The 16094-nt window shown below is 45.7% G+C and overlaps 2 protein-coding genes across 2 annotated transcripts in view; one reads left to right on the top strand and one right to left on the bottom strand.

Moving 5' to 3' along the window:
* The window catches only part of Dhc98D (Dynein heavy chain at 89D), a 35519-nt gene extending 20818 nt beyond the window's left edge, over positions 1-14701 (top strand). The window contains exons 29-48 of the mRNA XM_064694848.1: positions 139-972; positions 1052-1144; positions 1222-1382; positions 1488-1812; positions 3133-3321; positions 3375-4031; positions 4090-4232; positions 4287-4651; positions 4714-7019; positions 7761-7832; positions 8473-8941; positions 9000-9142; positions 9427-9757; positions 9817-9948; positions 12547-12758; positions 13112-13252; positions 13366-13470; positions 13539-13640; positions 13778-13924; positions 14471-14701. Coding sequence (XP_064550918.1) covers positions 139-972; positions 1052-1144; positions 1222-1382; positions 1488-1812; positions 3133-3321; positions 3375-4031; positions 4090-4232; positions 4287-4651; positions 4714-7019; positions 7761-7832; positions 8473-8941; positions 9000-9142; positions 9427-9757; positions 9817-9948; positions 12547-12758; positions 13112-13252; positions 13366-13470; positions 13539-13640; positions 13778-13924; positions 14471-14620 — 7077 coding nt within the window. The 3' untranslated portion in view covers positions 14621-14701. The remainder of the gene's footprint in view (positions 1-138; positions 973-1051; positions 1145-1221; positions 1383-1487; positions 1813-3132; positions 3322-3374; positions 4032-4089; positions 4233-4286; positions 4652-4713; positions 7020-7760; positions 7833-8472; positions 8942-8999; positions 9143-9426; positions 9758-9816; positions 9949-12546; positions 12759-13111; positions 13253-13365; positions 13471-13538; positions 13641-13777; positions 13925-14470) is intronic.
* Position 14702: 1 nt separating this feature from the next.
* On the bottom strand, positions 14703-16022 carry LOC135437036 (uncharacterized). The gene is made up of 3 exons (XM_064694855.1): positions 15504-16022; positions 15219-15446; positions 14703-15154 (listed from the first exon to the last, which is right to left on the bottom strand). The coding sequence occupies exons 1-3, from the start codon at positions 15573-15575 to the stop codon at positions 14822-14824; spliced, it is 633 nt and encodes a 210-aa protein (XP_064550925.1). The 5' UTR covers positions 15576-16022; the 3' UTR covers positions 14703-14821.
* Positions 16023-16094: the final 72 nt, after the last annotated feature.

Consider the following 16094-nt stretch of genomic DNA (forward strand, 5'->3'; position numbering starts at 1 on the left):
GCAAGGTAATCTCTTGCCCACGGCGCCAGTGGTGGTGTCTCTGTGATAGCCATAGCTTTTGCCAGCGCCAGTCAGAATCTGCTGGCATTGAATAACACACTCAGGCTAATGCAATCCAACACCGCTCAACACAAACAGGAGCGGCGCTATGCCTGCTTTGATGGCGACGTGGATGCACTTTGGATTGAGAACATGAACTCTGTTATGGATGATAACAAGCTGTTAACATTGGCGAACGGGGAGCGCATACGCCTCGAGAACTATTGTGCGCTACTCTTTGAGGTGGGTAATTTGTTTTATGCCTCCCCAGCCACTGTCTCCCGTGCCGGCATGGTCTATGTGGATCCCAAGAATCTGCGCTACAGTCCTTACTGGCAACGCTGGGTACTGACCCGGCCGGAGCCACAGCGAGAGATGCTCAACGATTTCTTCGAGAAGATTATTGTGAATGCCATAGCGTTCATATTGGAGGGTCTGGATGGCACCACGCAAGGCAATCCCCTCAAGCTGGTTATTATGCAAACGGATCTCAATATGGTCACACAGTTCTGCAACTTGTATGACGCACTGCTGCCCACATATGGACCGTCCGAGAATAAGAATTCGGATGAGCCTGTGCTCAAGGTCTACAATACGGACAGCTTGGAGTGCTGCTTCCTGCAGGCTGTCTACGGCTCGCTCGGCGCCTGTCTGCTCGAGCGGCACCAGGTCGTCTTCGATGAGTTCATGAAACGCATTGCCGGATTCCCGCTGGTCCAAGACACGCACGAGTCGCCCGCCGAGGGCGGACAGTTTCCACAGGGCAAGCCCACGCTGTATGATTACTTCTGGGATCTGAAGGATAATTGCTGGAAGGCCTGGGAGTGGGTAGTGAAGACGTACGAGCATGATCCAGCCGTCAAGTTCAGTGAAATTCTCGTACCCACCGTGGACAATACACGGACCAATCGGCTGCTTGGCCTCATGAGCGATGTAAGTTGAAAAGTTACGAATGCCGCGAGCTATTTACCTGCCTGTTCAACGATAATATTAATTTCGATTGGATTCACAGATCAAACGACCCGTACTGCTGGTGGGCGAGGCTGGCACATCAAAGACGGCTACTATCATGCAATATTTGCGCAATCTCAATCCGTCTGTCAATGTAATTGAAAAATGTCTCGCACAAACGTGGAGCTGCACGCAATATAGCTTTCTCTCAAACCTTTGCCACTCTTTCAGGTCATACTCAATATTAATTTTTCATCGAGAACCTCGTCGCTGGATGTGCAGCGCACGTTAGAAGCGGCCGTCGAGAAGCGCACCAAGGATACGTATGGCCCACCGATGGGCAAGAAAATTGCCTGCTTTATTGATGACATGAACATGCCGCAGGTGGATGAGTGAGTATAAGCCAAATAGGAAACTGCCAGCGACAGCTGATAGGCTCCTACCGTTCCTCTACTTCAAAGCACTCTAAACTTACGCCTACCCCCCCTTCCCCACAGATATGGTACACAGCAGCCCATTGCGCTCTTAAAGTTGTTCTTTGAACGGGGTGGCATGTACGACCGGGACAAGGATCTCAACTGGAAGAAGTTTAAGGATATGACATTCTATGCCGCCATGGGCACCGCTGGCGGCGGTCGCAACGAGGTTGATCCGCGCTTCATCAGCATGTTCTCCACATACAACATCGTATTCCCCAACGATGAGTCGCTCATCCAAATCTATTCGTCCATTTTTAAAGGCCATTTAGAATATACCAAGTTCCACAATCGCTTCATGTTGATTGCCGACATGATTGTCGTGATGACTCTCAAGTTATTCAAGGTTTGATATTTATTACTCTACTTATTCTCCCTACTAATATTCGTATGACATATTATATATATATTTATATACCATAGTCCAGGTATCGAAACCTCCCCCCTCCCCTCTATTATAACAACTAACATTTTCAAGGTAGTTCAACGAAACATATTCGATATATCCCCCAACGATACACTCCAATTTTACTCTAAGAAACTGTTAAAAACAGTTTAAATATTCTTGTGTATTTTTTTTTTGTAGGAAATTTGTATGAATTCTTGTGCGGGGCGAACAAAAAGCTATCGCATTCTGGAGAGCGCTTTAAAATCTCTCACAAATTTTATGAAATTCGATTTACATATGCAAATAAAGGCAATTTTTCATAATCTGCTTTGCTGCCTCGCTGCCATACAATGGAAATTATTCAATGGTCTGTAATGCACCATGAGGAGCGTCGTTCTCCATGGCTGCTCCATTGGTTTTTCGAGTACAGCTCAGTGCTGGTGGCAGTTGATGCCAGAGCCCCAGTAAGAGGAAAAGCCGGAACTGGGGCTGGGGCTGGGGCTGGTAGCATTGCCATTTGCTGTTTGGCCTTTTACACAATGGTCACCCGCCTCGACTGCTGCCTAGTTGACTGTGTCTAGGTCTGTCTCGGTGCTCGGTGCTCCGCCTATCTTTGCCAGCACATCTTGGCCGGAGCGAAATTTGATTATGTTCAAGTATTGAACTGTAGATGGCTCTTTTCGCAGCGCGCTGCCCCCCTCCGAAGGCAGGAGCATTAGTTTATGGCGCTTTTAACAATTGTTGACACTAAAATATTATCGCATTTCATTGCGTGCAGATAAAAATGCATTTGTCGCCACAATTGCCACAAGCAGCATACGCAGAGGCAGCACCAGCTCCAACAGACTGACAAAAAAAAAAAAAAAAACCTAAAAAAAATTGAATATGATTTACTCACACCTGCAGATTCCAGTTTCAGTAGTAGAGTAGTAGCTACCCAGGCCTGTCTAGTTCGTATGTCTTCTTTACACACTCGACGCGCCAGGCCAAAAGATATTAATGTCCCACGAAATGGAATAAAATGAATTATTTGAATTGAATTGCCAGGACTGGAGAGGTGCGGCGCTCTGCAGCTCGATAATGGCTGTAAATTTAAGTGAATGCAAGTTGTCCAGGTCCCCTGCTCCCCCCTCTCCACCTCTCTACCTCGTGCAAAGGATGCTCAGTATTTGAATGCATATTGCCAGTAGTAGAGATAAAATTGATTTGTGTAGGGCGTGGCCCTTGCCACTTGCAAATGCCTGCTCTAATTACTGCTGTTGTCCTTCGTGTCGTCAGATGGTCATTGTAGATCTGCCGCCGACCCCATCGAAGTTCCATTACATTTTCAATCTGAAGGATCTGTCGCGCATCTTTGCGGGCATGCTTCTGATTAAGCCCGAGCATTTCAAGGGCCTTCGAGAGTTCATACGTGTCTGGCGCAATGAGTTCACCAGAATAATATGCGATCGTCTTATTACGCAGACGGTAAGTAAGCTTTCCCGAAAGGTCGAGCACATTTGCTTAACTTCAACATGCAGGACATATTCAATGTGCGTCGCAATCTGGCCCTCGAGGTGGAGGAACGTTTTCCCCCCGAGTTTGAGGAAGAACATGGTTTCATTGACTTGGAAGCCGCAGCAGCAGAGGCACAGGCTCGACTACTGTACGATGCTCTTGCCGAAGATGCTGCCGCAGCACGCGAAGAGGAAGACGAAGAGGAGGATGAGGAGGGTGATGAGGGCCCGGAGGTGGTTCTATCGCTCAAGGACTTTGTGCTGCGTGATCCATTGGTTTTCGGCGATTTTCGCAATTTCACCAACGAATCTGAGCCGCGCCTCTACGAAGATCTCGTAGATTACAAAGCGGTCTACACTTTGTTCACCGAGATCTTGGGCGAGTACTGCGAGCGCAGGCAAAAAATGACGCTAGTCCTGTTCGAAGATTGTTTGGAGCATCTGACTCGGGTGCATCGCACACTGCGCATGAATCGCGGTCATGTGCTGCTCATTGGCGTCGGGGGCTGCGGCAAGAAGTGTGTTACGCGCCTTTCCGCCTTTGCGGCCGAGTGTGAGGTATTTGAGATCACAATTTCCCGTGGCTACAACGAGACTTCGTTCCGCGAGGACCTTAAAATATTGTATAACATCGCTGGAGTTAAGCGCAAGAAGGTCGTGTTCCTGTTCACAGCCGCACAGGTGTGTATGAAATGAGTTTAAATTATTATTGGTAGAACTAACACCTTCTGAGTTGCAGATAGCCGAGGAGGGATTCTTGGAGTTGATCAACAACATTCTAACAGTGGGCCAAGTGCCAGCATTATTTGCAGATGAGGATAAAGACGGAATTGTCAATCATGTGCGCAAATTTGCCGAAGAAGAGGGACTTTCTGCATCCAAGTGAGAACCTTAAAGATTTATCCCAGCCCCATCTAATACTTCTTCCCATCACAGGGACTCTGTTTGGGCTTATTTCCTGCGCACCTGCGCCGAGAACTTACACGTGGTACTCTGTATGTCTCCAGCTGGTGATGCACTCCGCAATCGTTGCCGTAGCTTCCCCGGTCTCATTGGCAGCACGTACATAGATTGGGTATTCCCCTGGCCCAAGCAGGCGCTCTATGCGGTGGCAAAGCTGTTCCTCACCGAGCATCCCATGATACCGCCGCTTCACCGCGAGGCGATCATCGAGCATGTGGTGCATGTTCATATGACCATTCAGGAATATTCCAAGGACTATCAAACGAAGCTGAGGCGTAGTAATTTCGTAACGCCCAAGCACTACTTGGACTACATCAACACCTATCTCGGACTACTGGGTAAGATTCATGATGCCAAGATTATACTGATTAACATTTATTATTACCTTTACCTCACCCAGAGGAGAAACATAAGCACATCATGCAGCAGCGCGAACGTCTCGGGGAGGGTATTAAGAAAATCGAAGAGGCTTCCGTGCAGATTGATGAGCTGCGCATTATAGTCACAGAGCAGAAGAAAAACGTTGCCATTGCAGCAGCGGAGTGCGAGGCCATGTTGGTCACCATCGAGTCATCCACGCAAAAGGCAAACACCAAAAAAGCTGAAGCATCTGAAAAGTCCGTGGAGGTGGAAATTAAAGGCAAGCTAATTGCCATCGAAAAGGAAGAGGCTGAGGAGATATTGGCTGATGCAATGCCGGCGTTAGAGGAAGCCCGTCGTGCGCTTTCCGAGCTGGAAAAAGCCCAGATCACTGAGATTCGTTCCTTTGCCACGCCCCCGGCCGCCGTGCAGGTTGTTTGCGAGTGCGTTGCCATATTGAAGGGCATCAAGGAGATCAGCTGGAAGAGTGCCAAGGGCATGATGAGCGATGTGAACTTCCTTAAGAGCTTAATGGAAATGGACTGCGAGGCCTTGACTCAGAAGCAGATCACCTCCTGTCGCAACCATATGAAAACTCAAAATCTCGATGATATGGGAAAAATTTCCGTTGCTGGAGCGGGCTTGTTAAAGTTCGTGAAGGCGGTGCTCGGCTTCTTTGATGTCTACCGCGAAGTCAAGCCGAAGAAAGAGCGCGTCGACTTCCTGGTTGAGGAGCAGGAAGTGCAAATAAAGCTGCTAAATCATTTGAATTCCGAGATTCAAAAGCTGGAGGAGAAACTAGACGAGTTGAACCAGCACTATGCCACCTCCATGAAGCAAATGCGGGCCTTGACCGAGATGATGCAGCAGGCCGAACGTCGCTTGATCGCATCCGATAAACTGATCAGTGGTCTTTCTTCTGAGTTGATACGATGGAGCGCCGAGATGGCCAGCCTGGGCCAACAGCTGATCGATAGCATTGGCGTTTGCCTCATCAGTTCCTCATTTTTGGCTTACACAGGTGCCTTCACGTGGGAGTTCCGCAAGGCCATGGTGTTTGACGACTGGCTGGAAGATATCGTTGCGCTGGGCATACCAACGAAATTGCCCTTAAAAATTGATAGTTATCTCACCACCGATGTGGAGATCTCGCAATGGTCCAACGAGGGCCTGCCGCCCGATGAGCTCTCCGTTCAGAACGGCATTCTAACGATGCGCGCCTCGCGTTTTCCACTCTGCATAGATCCTCAGCTGCAGGCGCTGCAGTGGATTCGCAAGAGGGAATATCGTAATAATCTCAAGGTGCTCTCCTTCAGCGATTCGGACTTCCTAAAGCAGCTGGAAATGGCCATAATGTACGGCTTGCCTGTACTATTCGAAGATGTGGACGACTACATCGATCCGGTCATTGATGACGTTCTGCAAAAGAACATTCGTGTTCAGGGAGGGCGCAAGTTTACCATGTTGGGCGATAAGGAAGTCGACTGGGATCACAGATTCCGACTCTATTTGACCACCAAGTTCTCCAATCCCAAATTCGATCCCGCCGTTTACGCCAAGGCCTTGGTCATCAACTACACAGTCACCCAGACGGGTCTGGAAGATCAGCTGCTTAGCGTTGTGGTTGGCACCGAGCGGCCGGATCTCGAGCAACAGCGCTCGGATCTTATAGCACAAACCAGCGAGAATAAACAGCTGCTCCAGCAGCTCGAAGATTCACTCTTGCGCGAGCTGGCCACCTCAACGGGCAACATGCTGGACAACGTCGAGCTGGTCGAGACTCTGGAGAACACGAAATCCAAGGCCGGCCTTGTCATGGAGCAGCTCAAGCTGGCCAGCGACACGGCCGCCGATATTGAAATCCTTCGCAACGGCTATCGGCCGGCTGCCAAGCGCGGCGCAGTCCTCTTCTTCGCCCTCGCCGACATGGCCACAGTGAACAGCATGTATCAGTATGCGCTCGCCGCCTATCTTGATGTCTTCGTCTACTCGCTGCGCAAGGCTGTGCCGGACACGGTGCTGGCCAAGCGTCTGAACAACATTATCAAGACACTGACCGAGAATGTCTATTGCTATGGCTGCACGGGCATCTTTGAGCGGCACAAGCTGCTCTTCTCCTTCCAGATCGCCACAAAACTGGCGCAGCGTGATGGAGTCCTGTCGCAGGCGGAAATTGATTTCTTCATCAAGGGCAGCATCGCGTTGACAAAGAGCGAGCGCAGCAATCCCACAAAATGGCTGTCTGAAAAGAGCTGGGAGGATGTCCTTAAATTAGCCTTTGATTTTCCGAACACGTTTGGCTCGCTGCCAGATCATTTCAGTCTCAACCTGACAGAGTGGAAGGAGGTAAGTCCCCATAGCTATAGCGTATACATATATTGTCAGATTCTATAAAATGAAGAATAAGAATAGAGCGCAAAAATATGCATACAAATCAAGCATGGTATATGATGTCATACTACAAATACCTATTTGAAATATTTCTCATTTAGGTCGAGCTAAAATATCATACCATCTATCTATCCATCTATGTACACATACGTATGCCAAGTTAGAACAGATGTTAGATATTCTATTGCATTCTGTAAATAAATATCGCTTTACCGACCCCAGCGATATGCCTGCTTGTGTGTGTGTCCGTACAGGGTATAAGCTAGTCGGGCAATTCCGCGCTTACGTTTGATTTATCTGCTTACCTTTAAAGATGCGCCAATATGCTTTACAGAATCGTTATCTATATGCGTTCGTTAATGGGTTAAGCAATCCATGTTCATATTTTCAACATTTTTATTTATTTTTGTTTCTTTTTCTTTTTCGATATTATGGTGCGCCATCTTTATGTCAACGTCAACTCCAATGCCCTGTTATCAACTGCTGCTGCTGCTTCTGTGACTATGCCATAAAAATACATAATAACAACAACAACAACAACGACGACAACAACGACGACGACGACGACAACAATTTTGGACATTGGATGGTCGCTGAAACTGTTCTTGACTGGCATGTGGCATTCAATGGCTTCCGTTGCCGATGCTCATTCTGTTTGCACTTATCGGCGAATGCCCATGGCTTATGGTGGTGCAGTGGTTTGACTTGGAGAATCCTGAGGAGGTGGAATGCCCCGGCGAGTACAACATCAAATGCACTGCATTCCAGGCAAGTGCCGCTGCTGCTGTGTGCTTTTGCTTTGCATGCTTTCAGCTTCAAGTGGCTGCCGCTTGGCCCTAGTCCGAGTAGGTCCTTGCCAGGAGCTGCCGTTGCCATCGAGCGTTATTGGATTTCGTACTTTATGCTCGTTTCTAGTGGATTATTATGTACAAGCCGCACACACACACACACCCAAACACCCACGCTCTCACACCCAAGCACACACAGTCTGGGCTGGTTCAGTTTTACTCGACTTTTGCTACGTCCTGCAACTTTGGCGCACATTTTCTGCTTAAGTTATTAGCAGTCTGTTTTTGTCAGCCAGCATGGCTGTAGCTTCAGCGTGTGTGTGTGTGTGTTGGTGTGTGCATTACCATATTTTATCAATTTTCCAAGCCATTAGATGAGCGGCAATTTACGCCGGCAGTCGCACTTGAAACCAGCGGCGAGCCCAATTTGCACTTGAGCTAAGCTAGAAACCACAAGGACGATGGCAACAGCTACAGCAGCAACAGCCACAATACAAGTTCTGGCAAGGACTAACTATATGGCACATCGATGAGCGACCGTGTCAGTCAGCGTCGCTGTCATTGTGCTATTAGAATGTCCAATGTCTAAAGGCGATTCATTTCTCATGCTCTCACCACAGAAATTGCTGTTCCTGCGCTGCTTCCGTGTGGATCGAATTTTCCGCTGCATAAATCAATACATTGTGGAGACCATGGATGAATTCTATATTATGCCACCGGTTGTGAGCTTCTCCGCCGTCTATGAGCAAACGACCGCCTCGATACCCGTTTGCTTTATACTCAGCGCCGGCTCGGATCCCACCAATGATCTGATTAAACTAGCGGATATCGTACTTGGTGGCATGGGCAATTTCTGTCATATTTCGCTTGGCCAGGGGCAGGAGAAGACGGCCTTGACAATGCTGGAAACCGCCATCAGACAGGGTCAATGGTTGATGCTGCAAAATGGTCATTTGCTGGTTAAATTTGTGCGCGAATTGGAAAAGTTTCTGGACAAGGTCGAGAATCCGCATCCAGACTTTCGGCTATGGATTACCACAGATCCAACACCGACCTTCCCTATCGGCATATTGCAAAAGTCCCTCAAGGGTAAATATCGAATCAGCATTAATATCTATAAGCCACTATATACCCTATCTATATATAGTGGTAACTGAACCGCCCAATGGCTTGAAGCTGAACCTGCGCTCGACGTTCTTTAAGGTGCGACAGGATCGTCTGGAGGCGTGCTCTCATCGCGCCTATCGTTCATTAATCTATGTGCTCGCCTTCTTCCATGGCGTTGTGCAAGTGAGTTTTCAGACAACAAAAAAAAACAAAAAATTTGTAGCTGCATACGAAGGGCTGGCTGGGCACAGCTGCTCCGTCTGTGCCATGCACTTCGTTATTTATTAATTTGTTCATTTTTAGCTGTTTGTTGAGAGCATTTTGGACACAACTGCGCCCAAGTTGGCCAATTGATGGAGCTGCCATTGTGCTTTTTGCTCAACAAACTGTTATTGATAGCGCAGTTACTTTTTTCCCAAATTAATCTGTTCCACATGCCCTCCCTATACGAATTCCCTATCGACTAGGAGCGCCGCAAATACGATAAGCTTGGCTGGAATATAGCGTACGATTTCAACGATACGGACTTTGAGGTTTGCACGGAGATTCTGCGCAACTATTTGAGCCGCTGCGCCGAGGATAAGATACCCTGGAATAGTCTCAAGTATCTCATTGGCGAGGTCATGTACGGCGGCCGAGTCATTGACGATTTCGATAGACGCATTACCAACTGCTATATGAATGAATATATGGGTGATTTTCTGTTCGACGTATTCCAATCGTTCCACTTCTACGAGGATGAGCACGTCGACTATTGCTTGCCCGAAGAGGAGACCGTACTCAAAGAGGACTTCATTGGTAAGTAGTCAGACTTGTTAGTGGGACTTGTTTACATGCGAACTGCATTGATCACACAGCCCACATTGACAAACTGCCTCTGGTCAATAAGCCGGATGTATTTGGTTTACATCCAAACGCGGAAATCGGTTATTACACAATGGCCGCGCGCAATATCTGGAACAGCCTGATTGAGTTGCAGCCGCAAACTGGTGAGTGACTGGCCAACGATGCACACCAGAAAATTCTGGGTACATTGATTTGTTGCCACACTTTATTTTATATGCTTACCTAGTGCACTTTTAGATATTTTAGTATTTACTAAAGATGTATCATAGATTCATAAATCCATTTGCTTAGTCAATTTCTTAATTCTAAAAGATTTTGCAGACTTTAAGAATGTGCTGCTCATTTTCTTATCTTATATGTCGAAATTAATTCGATTTATTTTTATTTATTTATTTTTATTCAAATATAGTAAATATGTGTAGTACTTTATGAATATACTGAAGCTCATTAGTTAGTATTGACTTCAGGAACTCGGCAAGATTTTAAAATCCAGTCTGTCCTCGAATTCAGAGCTTTGTTTCATTTTTTTTGTAGTTTTTTATTTGCATTTTGAAAATTGACCTGCTGCTTGAATGCGACATGAGCTTACACATGTATCTGCATCCGATAAAGTGTTTGACAGTTCGGTTAAAAAACGGAAGCCATTTACAAGTAAATGGTTTAATTTACATACATGCAGCGTGTGCCAATTGTCAGCCGTTTATTACATTTTATCTTGTTGATTTTCATTTCTGTTGCATTTTGGGCATGTTGAATTTTTAATTTAATTTAATTAATTAGTTGCGGTTTTGCAATTAACTTTATTGCATGCGCCATTATAGCCGGCATACAATAACAGGGCATGCATTAAAAATTAAAATAGAAGCACACACTCGACACACACACACACACTCGACACACACACTCACACGAACACACATTCGTTCAGGCATTTATAGCCACCCGCACACCGCAAATCGCCACAAATCGCCGCAAAAAAGCTGCGAATTCAGTTTTAACCTCTCACCGCTCTCTCACCCTGATCCGCATTCGCAGCAACAGAAATTGGTGGAAAACGTCACCCGAAAGTCGATAATTTTGCGTTACGAGCTTAAGCGTGTTAAAACCGCCATCAGAGAGCACTTTTCCATTTTCCGCACTCGCACTCGCACTCGATGCTGTAATATATGCACATACACACATACGTACGCACATACTCGCATGTGTGTGGCATGTCAATGATTGTGCAAAAATGTTTTAACTCCATATATATATTTATGTTCAATTTAACAAAAATTTTTGTTTTTTTTGTAACACCTTTGCGCGAACGCAGCGACCAAGTGGACACCAAACAATGTCAAAACTGGTAAAGTATTTTACGTAAACAGACCCCCCCCCCCCCCACCCCTCCCTCTCGCTAACAAACAGGCTGTAACATTTAAATGAAATAATAAGCGCGACGATGCAGCTGATTTAAAAAATAAATGGAATGGACCAACATTTACCAAGTAAAATCGAACAGTTTTTTGTTTAAATTGCCGTGATATATATTTACTTATACGAAAGGAAAGTTATTGACTAGGGAATACTCTGTAGATTGGTGAAAAGTAACCTCACATCAAAAATTGAAAACAATCTGGACCAGCATCCGTTTTACCATAATTGATAATTCTAAAAGATCTTTATTGAAGAACCTACACAGTTATACAGAGACAAGAGTGCTCTAGTTGGAATTGCCCGACTAAGAGATACCCTGAACCTGATTTGAAACAAACTTGATTTGCACGTGCCATTGAATACATAGTTTACCCATTTCCATAGTCCATATTATAGTAACGGTATATTTAAGAAAATTTCCGATATTTCACATAAATGTTTTGATGATTTAGTATGAAAATTCATATTCTACATATTCGCTTTACTCAGGCCTTAGTCTAAAAATACCCATTTTGCCTATTTACCTACTTTATAGGAAAATTCATACAACTAGCATTGTTTATACAAATTTAAAAAAAATAATTATTTTTCGATCTCACGCCCCGTTTGATCGAACGATCTACTAGCCTCGGCCTCATACTTCGTCGTCATACTACCATTTGGGTCTTTACGGATAAAACTGACCTTTCATATAAGCACTTTCACACAGAACAATTGCAATTGCAATTCTATTTATAGAATTCGAAAATGAACGCACGCTCTTGTACACATGCACTTTAACCGATCTTGATGATATATCTTATTGTGTTCGTATATTTGTAAAAATTCAACATCCATTTGGAATTGACATTAATTTCGATAATTGATCTGTGTATTCTTAAAACAAACTCGGCTATTGAAGCTGAGCAAAAATATATAATTTTTGGTGTTTTCAATGGGTTCAGGGAATAACAAGCACGACAACAAAATGGGAACATACGTCAGCGCCGATCTACCTATAAAATTTTAAATTGAGCTGTACTTAATAAAAATAGAGTCCTCTTTAATCCTGCTTCTCTACCAAATGCTCCGCTTTTATAGGGTAGCTCTCTGAAATACTGCCGACAATTTGCATATTCATGAGCTTTAGTATTTGCTAATTGACAATTAAAAATCGGAAGAGTCGAGGATAAAAACAAGAAATAAATAAAAATTAAAATGTAAAACAAAAAAGGATAGGAAAAAAGAAGCATAGTGTAGACCACAAATGTTGCACATAATATATAACAATGGTGGCTTTCTCTGCCATTGTCAATCCTTACTTATTTTACAATTTCGCCATTTAGGTGAGGGTTCGGGTGGCATCAGCCGAGACGACTTCATCGACCTGGTGGCTGCGGGAATACTGAAAAAACTTCCGCCCGCTTTCGAGACGTGGCGCATCCGCAAGCAAATCCAAATGAGTCTGTCACCCACGGGCGTGGTGCTGCTGCAGGAGCTGGACCGATTTAACATACTGGTGGTGCGCATCAAGAAGACGCTGGAGCTGCTGCGCAAGGTAACTAAGAGATTGCCATGGCTCTGGCATTCGCAACGCCTGTCAATGGGCAGCTCACATAAATCCTTCAGCTTTGTTTTGCATTTTGTTTATGCATTTGCCAACTTGGCTGCTGACTCGTGCCAATGCTCGTGGTCGCCCACGTCCTGCCCATAAGCAAATTCGAATACGATTCTTTGCTGCATTTTGTTGCCAAAATAAATTTACAAATGCAAATGAACTCTGCCGCTGCCATTGCCATTGTCTTGGCATAGATGCTGCCGCGCCCACACAAATAGTCGTGCCCCTCGCCCATTCATGCATGCATATGTGCTGTCATTGTGCCTTTTAATTTAATTGCATGCTCTCCGCAGGCCATCGCCGGCGAAATCGGCATGGACAATATCCTGGACAACATTGCCAACTCGTTATTCAATGGCCTGCTGCCAGCCTCGTGGGCCAAACTGGCGCCAGCCACATGCAAGCAGTTGGCCAGCTGGCTGGAGCACTTAAAGGTGAGTCGCCGCATTCCCGGCCACAGTAGCGGCTCATTAATCAACTTGACGGCGGACAAATCAGTCAGATCCAGGCCCACTAATCAGCGATTCGCTTTTACCTGGTATTTTAGAAACGCGCCGTGCAGTACAAGTATTGGTCAATATCGGGCGAGCCGCTGGTCATGTGGCTGTCCGGATTACATATACCGCAGAGCTACCTCACGGCCCTGGTTCAGGTTAGTTCTCCCTAGTTCTCCATAATGACAGTCTGCCTAATATATCGCTACCCCTACCCCTTTCGCAGATTGCCTGCCGCAAGAACGCCTGGCCCCTGGATCGTTCGACGCTATTCACCTATGTGACCACCTACTCGGAGCCCGATGACGTCGAGGAGCGCCCAGCGACGGTGAGTCGAGTCCGTCCGGCTCTAAATGCAAAACTATGACCCCCCATGTGACCAGCAGGAGTGCTGCCCGCCCTCGCCTGGCACTAATTTCGTAATTAAGAATTCTGTTTGCATTTTAATCGTTGAACTTTTTGCAGGGCTGCTATGTGCATGGCCTGTATATAGAGGGGGCACGCTTTGACATGCAGGCTGGCCAGCTGAAGCGCTCGCATCCAAAAGTTCTGGTCGAAGAGCTGGCCATTCTGGCCGTGGTCCCCATTGAAGCGCACCGGCTTAAGCTACAGGTTTGTATTTATTCCGCTGCTCGCTTTCGGCCTGGGCTCGACGCCGTCTGCAAAAGACAAGTACTAATGTCCTCCTGTATCCTGTACCCTGTATCTACATATGCGTTTGGTGGAGCGTAATACGTGAATTTTGGGGGTGGCTGGTGGCTGGTGTGCTCACCCTCGCTGATATTTGTTTAAATGCTGTGCACTAAATTACCAACAGCTTCCGCATCCTCCGCAGCTAATGGGGCAGCTGTTGTGCTAATTGTTTCTGATTTTAAATGCGGGCTGCTTTAACTTTTGCCAGGAACAAAGGGGCCGCGGCGGAGTATAGGAAGTTAAACTGAGCAACCAGTTCAAACTTTTTCGAACAGAGCATACTAAGTGGGTGGGGCTAGATCAGGAAACTTAACTACTTGAAATCCCTAGACTGCCTAAGGAATTCGTAATACAACACATTTTACATTTCAAACTAAGCTCGTAATTTTCCATACCAATTAGTTGTAATAGATTATGATAAAAATACCAATCAAAATTCCTCAATAACATTTTATACCTTTGCAGAATACATTCCTGGCGCCTGTGTACACCACATCGCTGCGACGCAATGCCATGGGCGTGGGTCTGGTGTTCGAGGCAAATTTGGCCACCTCGGAGGATCTGAGTCATTGGATACTGCAGGGCGTGTGTCTAACATTGAATACGGATATATAGAGATGGCGATGAAATGTGTTCAAAGCAATTATCTTGATCGTTATCTAGATGAACGCAAATAAATATATGTGTATTTGCAAATCTGTATTGGCAATCGTTTATGTACGCTATGTGTATATTGTGTCTACAAGTGAATTCTAGTGCCTTTCAATAACGTGTTTTGTGCCTATACCGTCCCTTGCTGTGCCGCGTCTCCTGGCATTACCTGCGCCGGCAGCAGCCAAAGCAGCTCTTCAACTTATCCAAAATATTTGATTTCATGGAGGGCAAGAGTAGTTCGAGATTCTGAGTGCCGCCGCTGTCATCGGAGTCCAGATCCGACTCGATGGTCATCTCCTGTATGCTAAAAGTGTCGGTTAGTTCGGGATTCTGCTGCCGTCGTTTGGCCCGCCTCAGCTGTGCCGGAAAGAAGGATATCTCCTCCGCCTCGTCACTGCTCTCAGACTTATAATCGACCAGCGGCTTCTGCTCCTGCTCGCCCGGAATGGGCAAACGATTGATAGGTATGAGTGTTGCCGCTTGTGTTTTAGTTGCCTGGAGAATAGATGAACTATATATCATCAGCTCAGGGACTTTCAATTTGATTTACTGCACCCACCTGCTCCTCTTGAAACTGTGTATAATTGCGCCTGGCACGCTCGACCTTCAGTTCTAGTTTTCGTTGCAGTATGCGGCAGGTGTTTGGCGGCTCGTTGCGCTCCGTCCCTCGGCCAGCCCTATCTTCATCGATTTCAATGGTCGTCGGCGCATATACCTTGCTGGCACCCCTAAATGCCACCTCAAACTCCAGATCCGACATATGTTTGGGCGCTCCACTGGCGGTTTTCTGCATTGGGCATGGCCGTGAGTCTTTCTTTCTGTCTTGAGTTATTTGAATACTTACCAGCAAACCCGCTGCGCCATCCTCATATATATTCGACTGCCTATCCTCACTATCTATGCCGCTGTCCTCCATGCTTCAACGACTTAAACTATGTTTTGGTTTGTTCTAAATATTTTGTTATAAAAAAAATACAGCACGCGATGACAAACACAAACAAATTTTACTATCTCTCTCTCTGTGTACTGCTCCAAACTCCAATCCATCCACCCCAAGGCAGCAAAGCGCAGAATCCAACAAACAGCTGCAGCGTGGCGCTTGGTGGAAAAATCAATAACCCCTTATTGTAGGGCGTTGCCACCCTGTTGAATGATTTGAAATGATTTTTGTGTGTGTGTGGGTGGTTGAAGAGTGAAAGAGTTATAGTATTTATACATATGCACTCTTTATTATATAATTTTAATTTATTTACAAATATTTTTTAGACTTAAATTGCTTTACTCGTTGCACAAATATCGTAGAAAAAACACTAAATAATATTTATAAAATGAAAATAAGTTTTAGCCACTTTCTTCTATGGATTGAATTTAAATCAAAAATAAATAGGAACAAAAAACATAAAGTACTAATACTATTTTCTTTTGTGCTGGAAGA

This window comes from Drosophila montana, unplaced genomic scaffold (genome assembly GCF_035044405.1).
Source record: "Drosophila montana isolate Dmon_TW-CO22-7 unplaced genomic scaffold, ASM3504440v1 contig_3733_1, whole genome shotgun sequence".
Taxonomy (NCBI): domain Eukaryota; kingdom Metazoa; phylum Arthropoda; class Insecta; order Diptera; family Drosophilidae; genus Drosophila; species Drosophila montana.

Coding starts and splice junctions, on each gene's coding strand:
- LOC135437036 (XM_064694855.1), bottom strand. CDS start 15,575: ATGGAGGACAGCGGCATAGATAGTGAGGATAGGCAGTCGAATATATAT. Junction 15,447..15,503: donor ATGGCGCAGCGGGTTTGCTG/GTAAGTATTCAA, acceptor TGCCCAATGCAG/AAAACCGCCAGTGGAGCGCC. Junction 15,155..15,218: donor CACAGTTTCAAGAGGAGCAG/GTGGGTGCAGTA, acceptor TCTATTCTCCAG/GCAACTAAAACACAAGCGGC.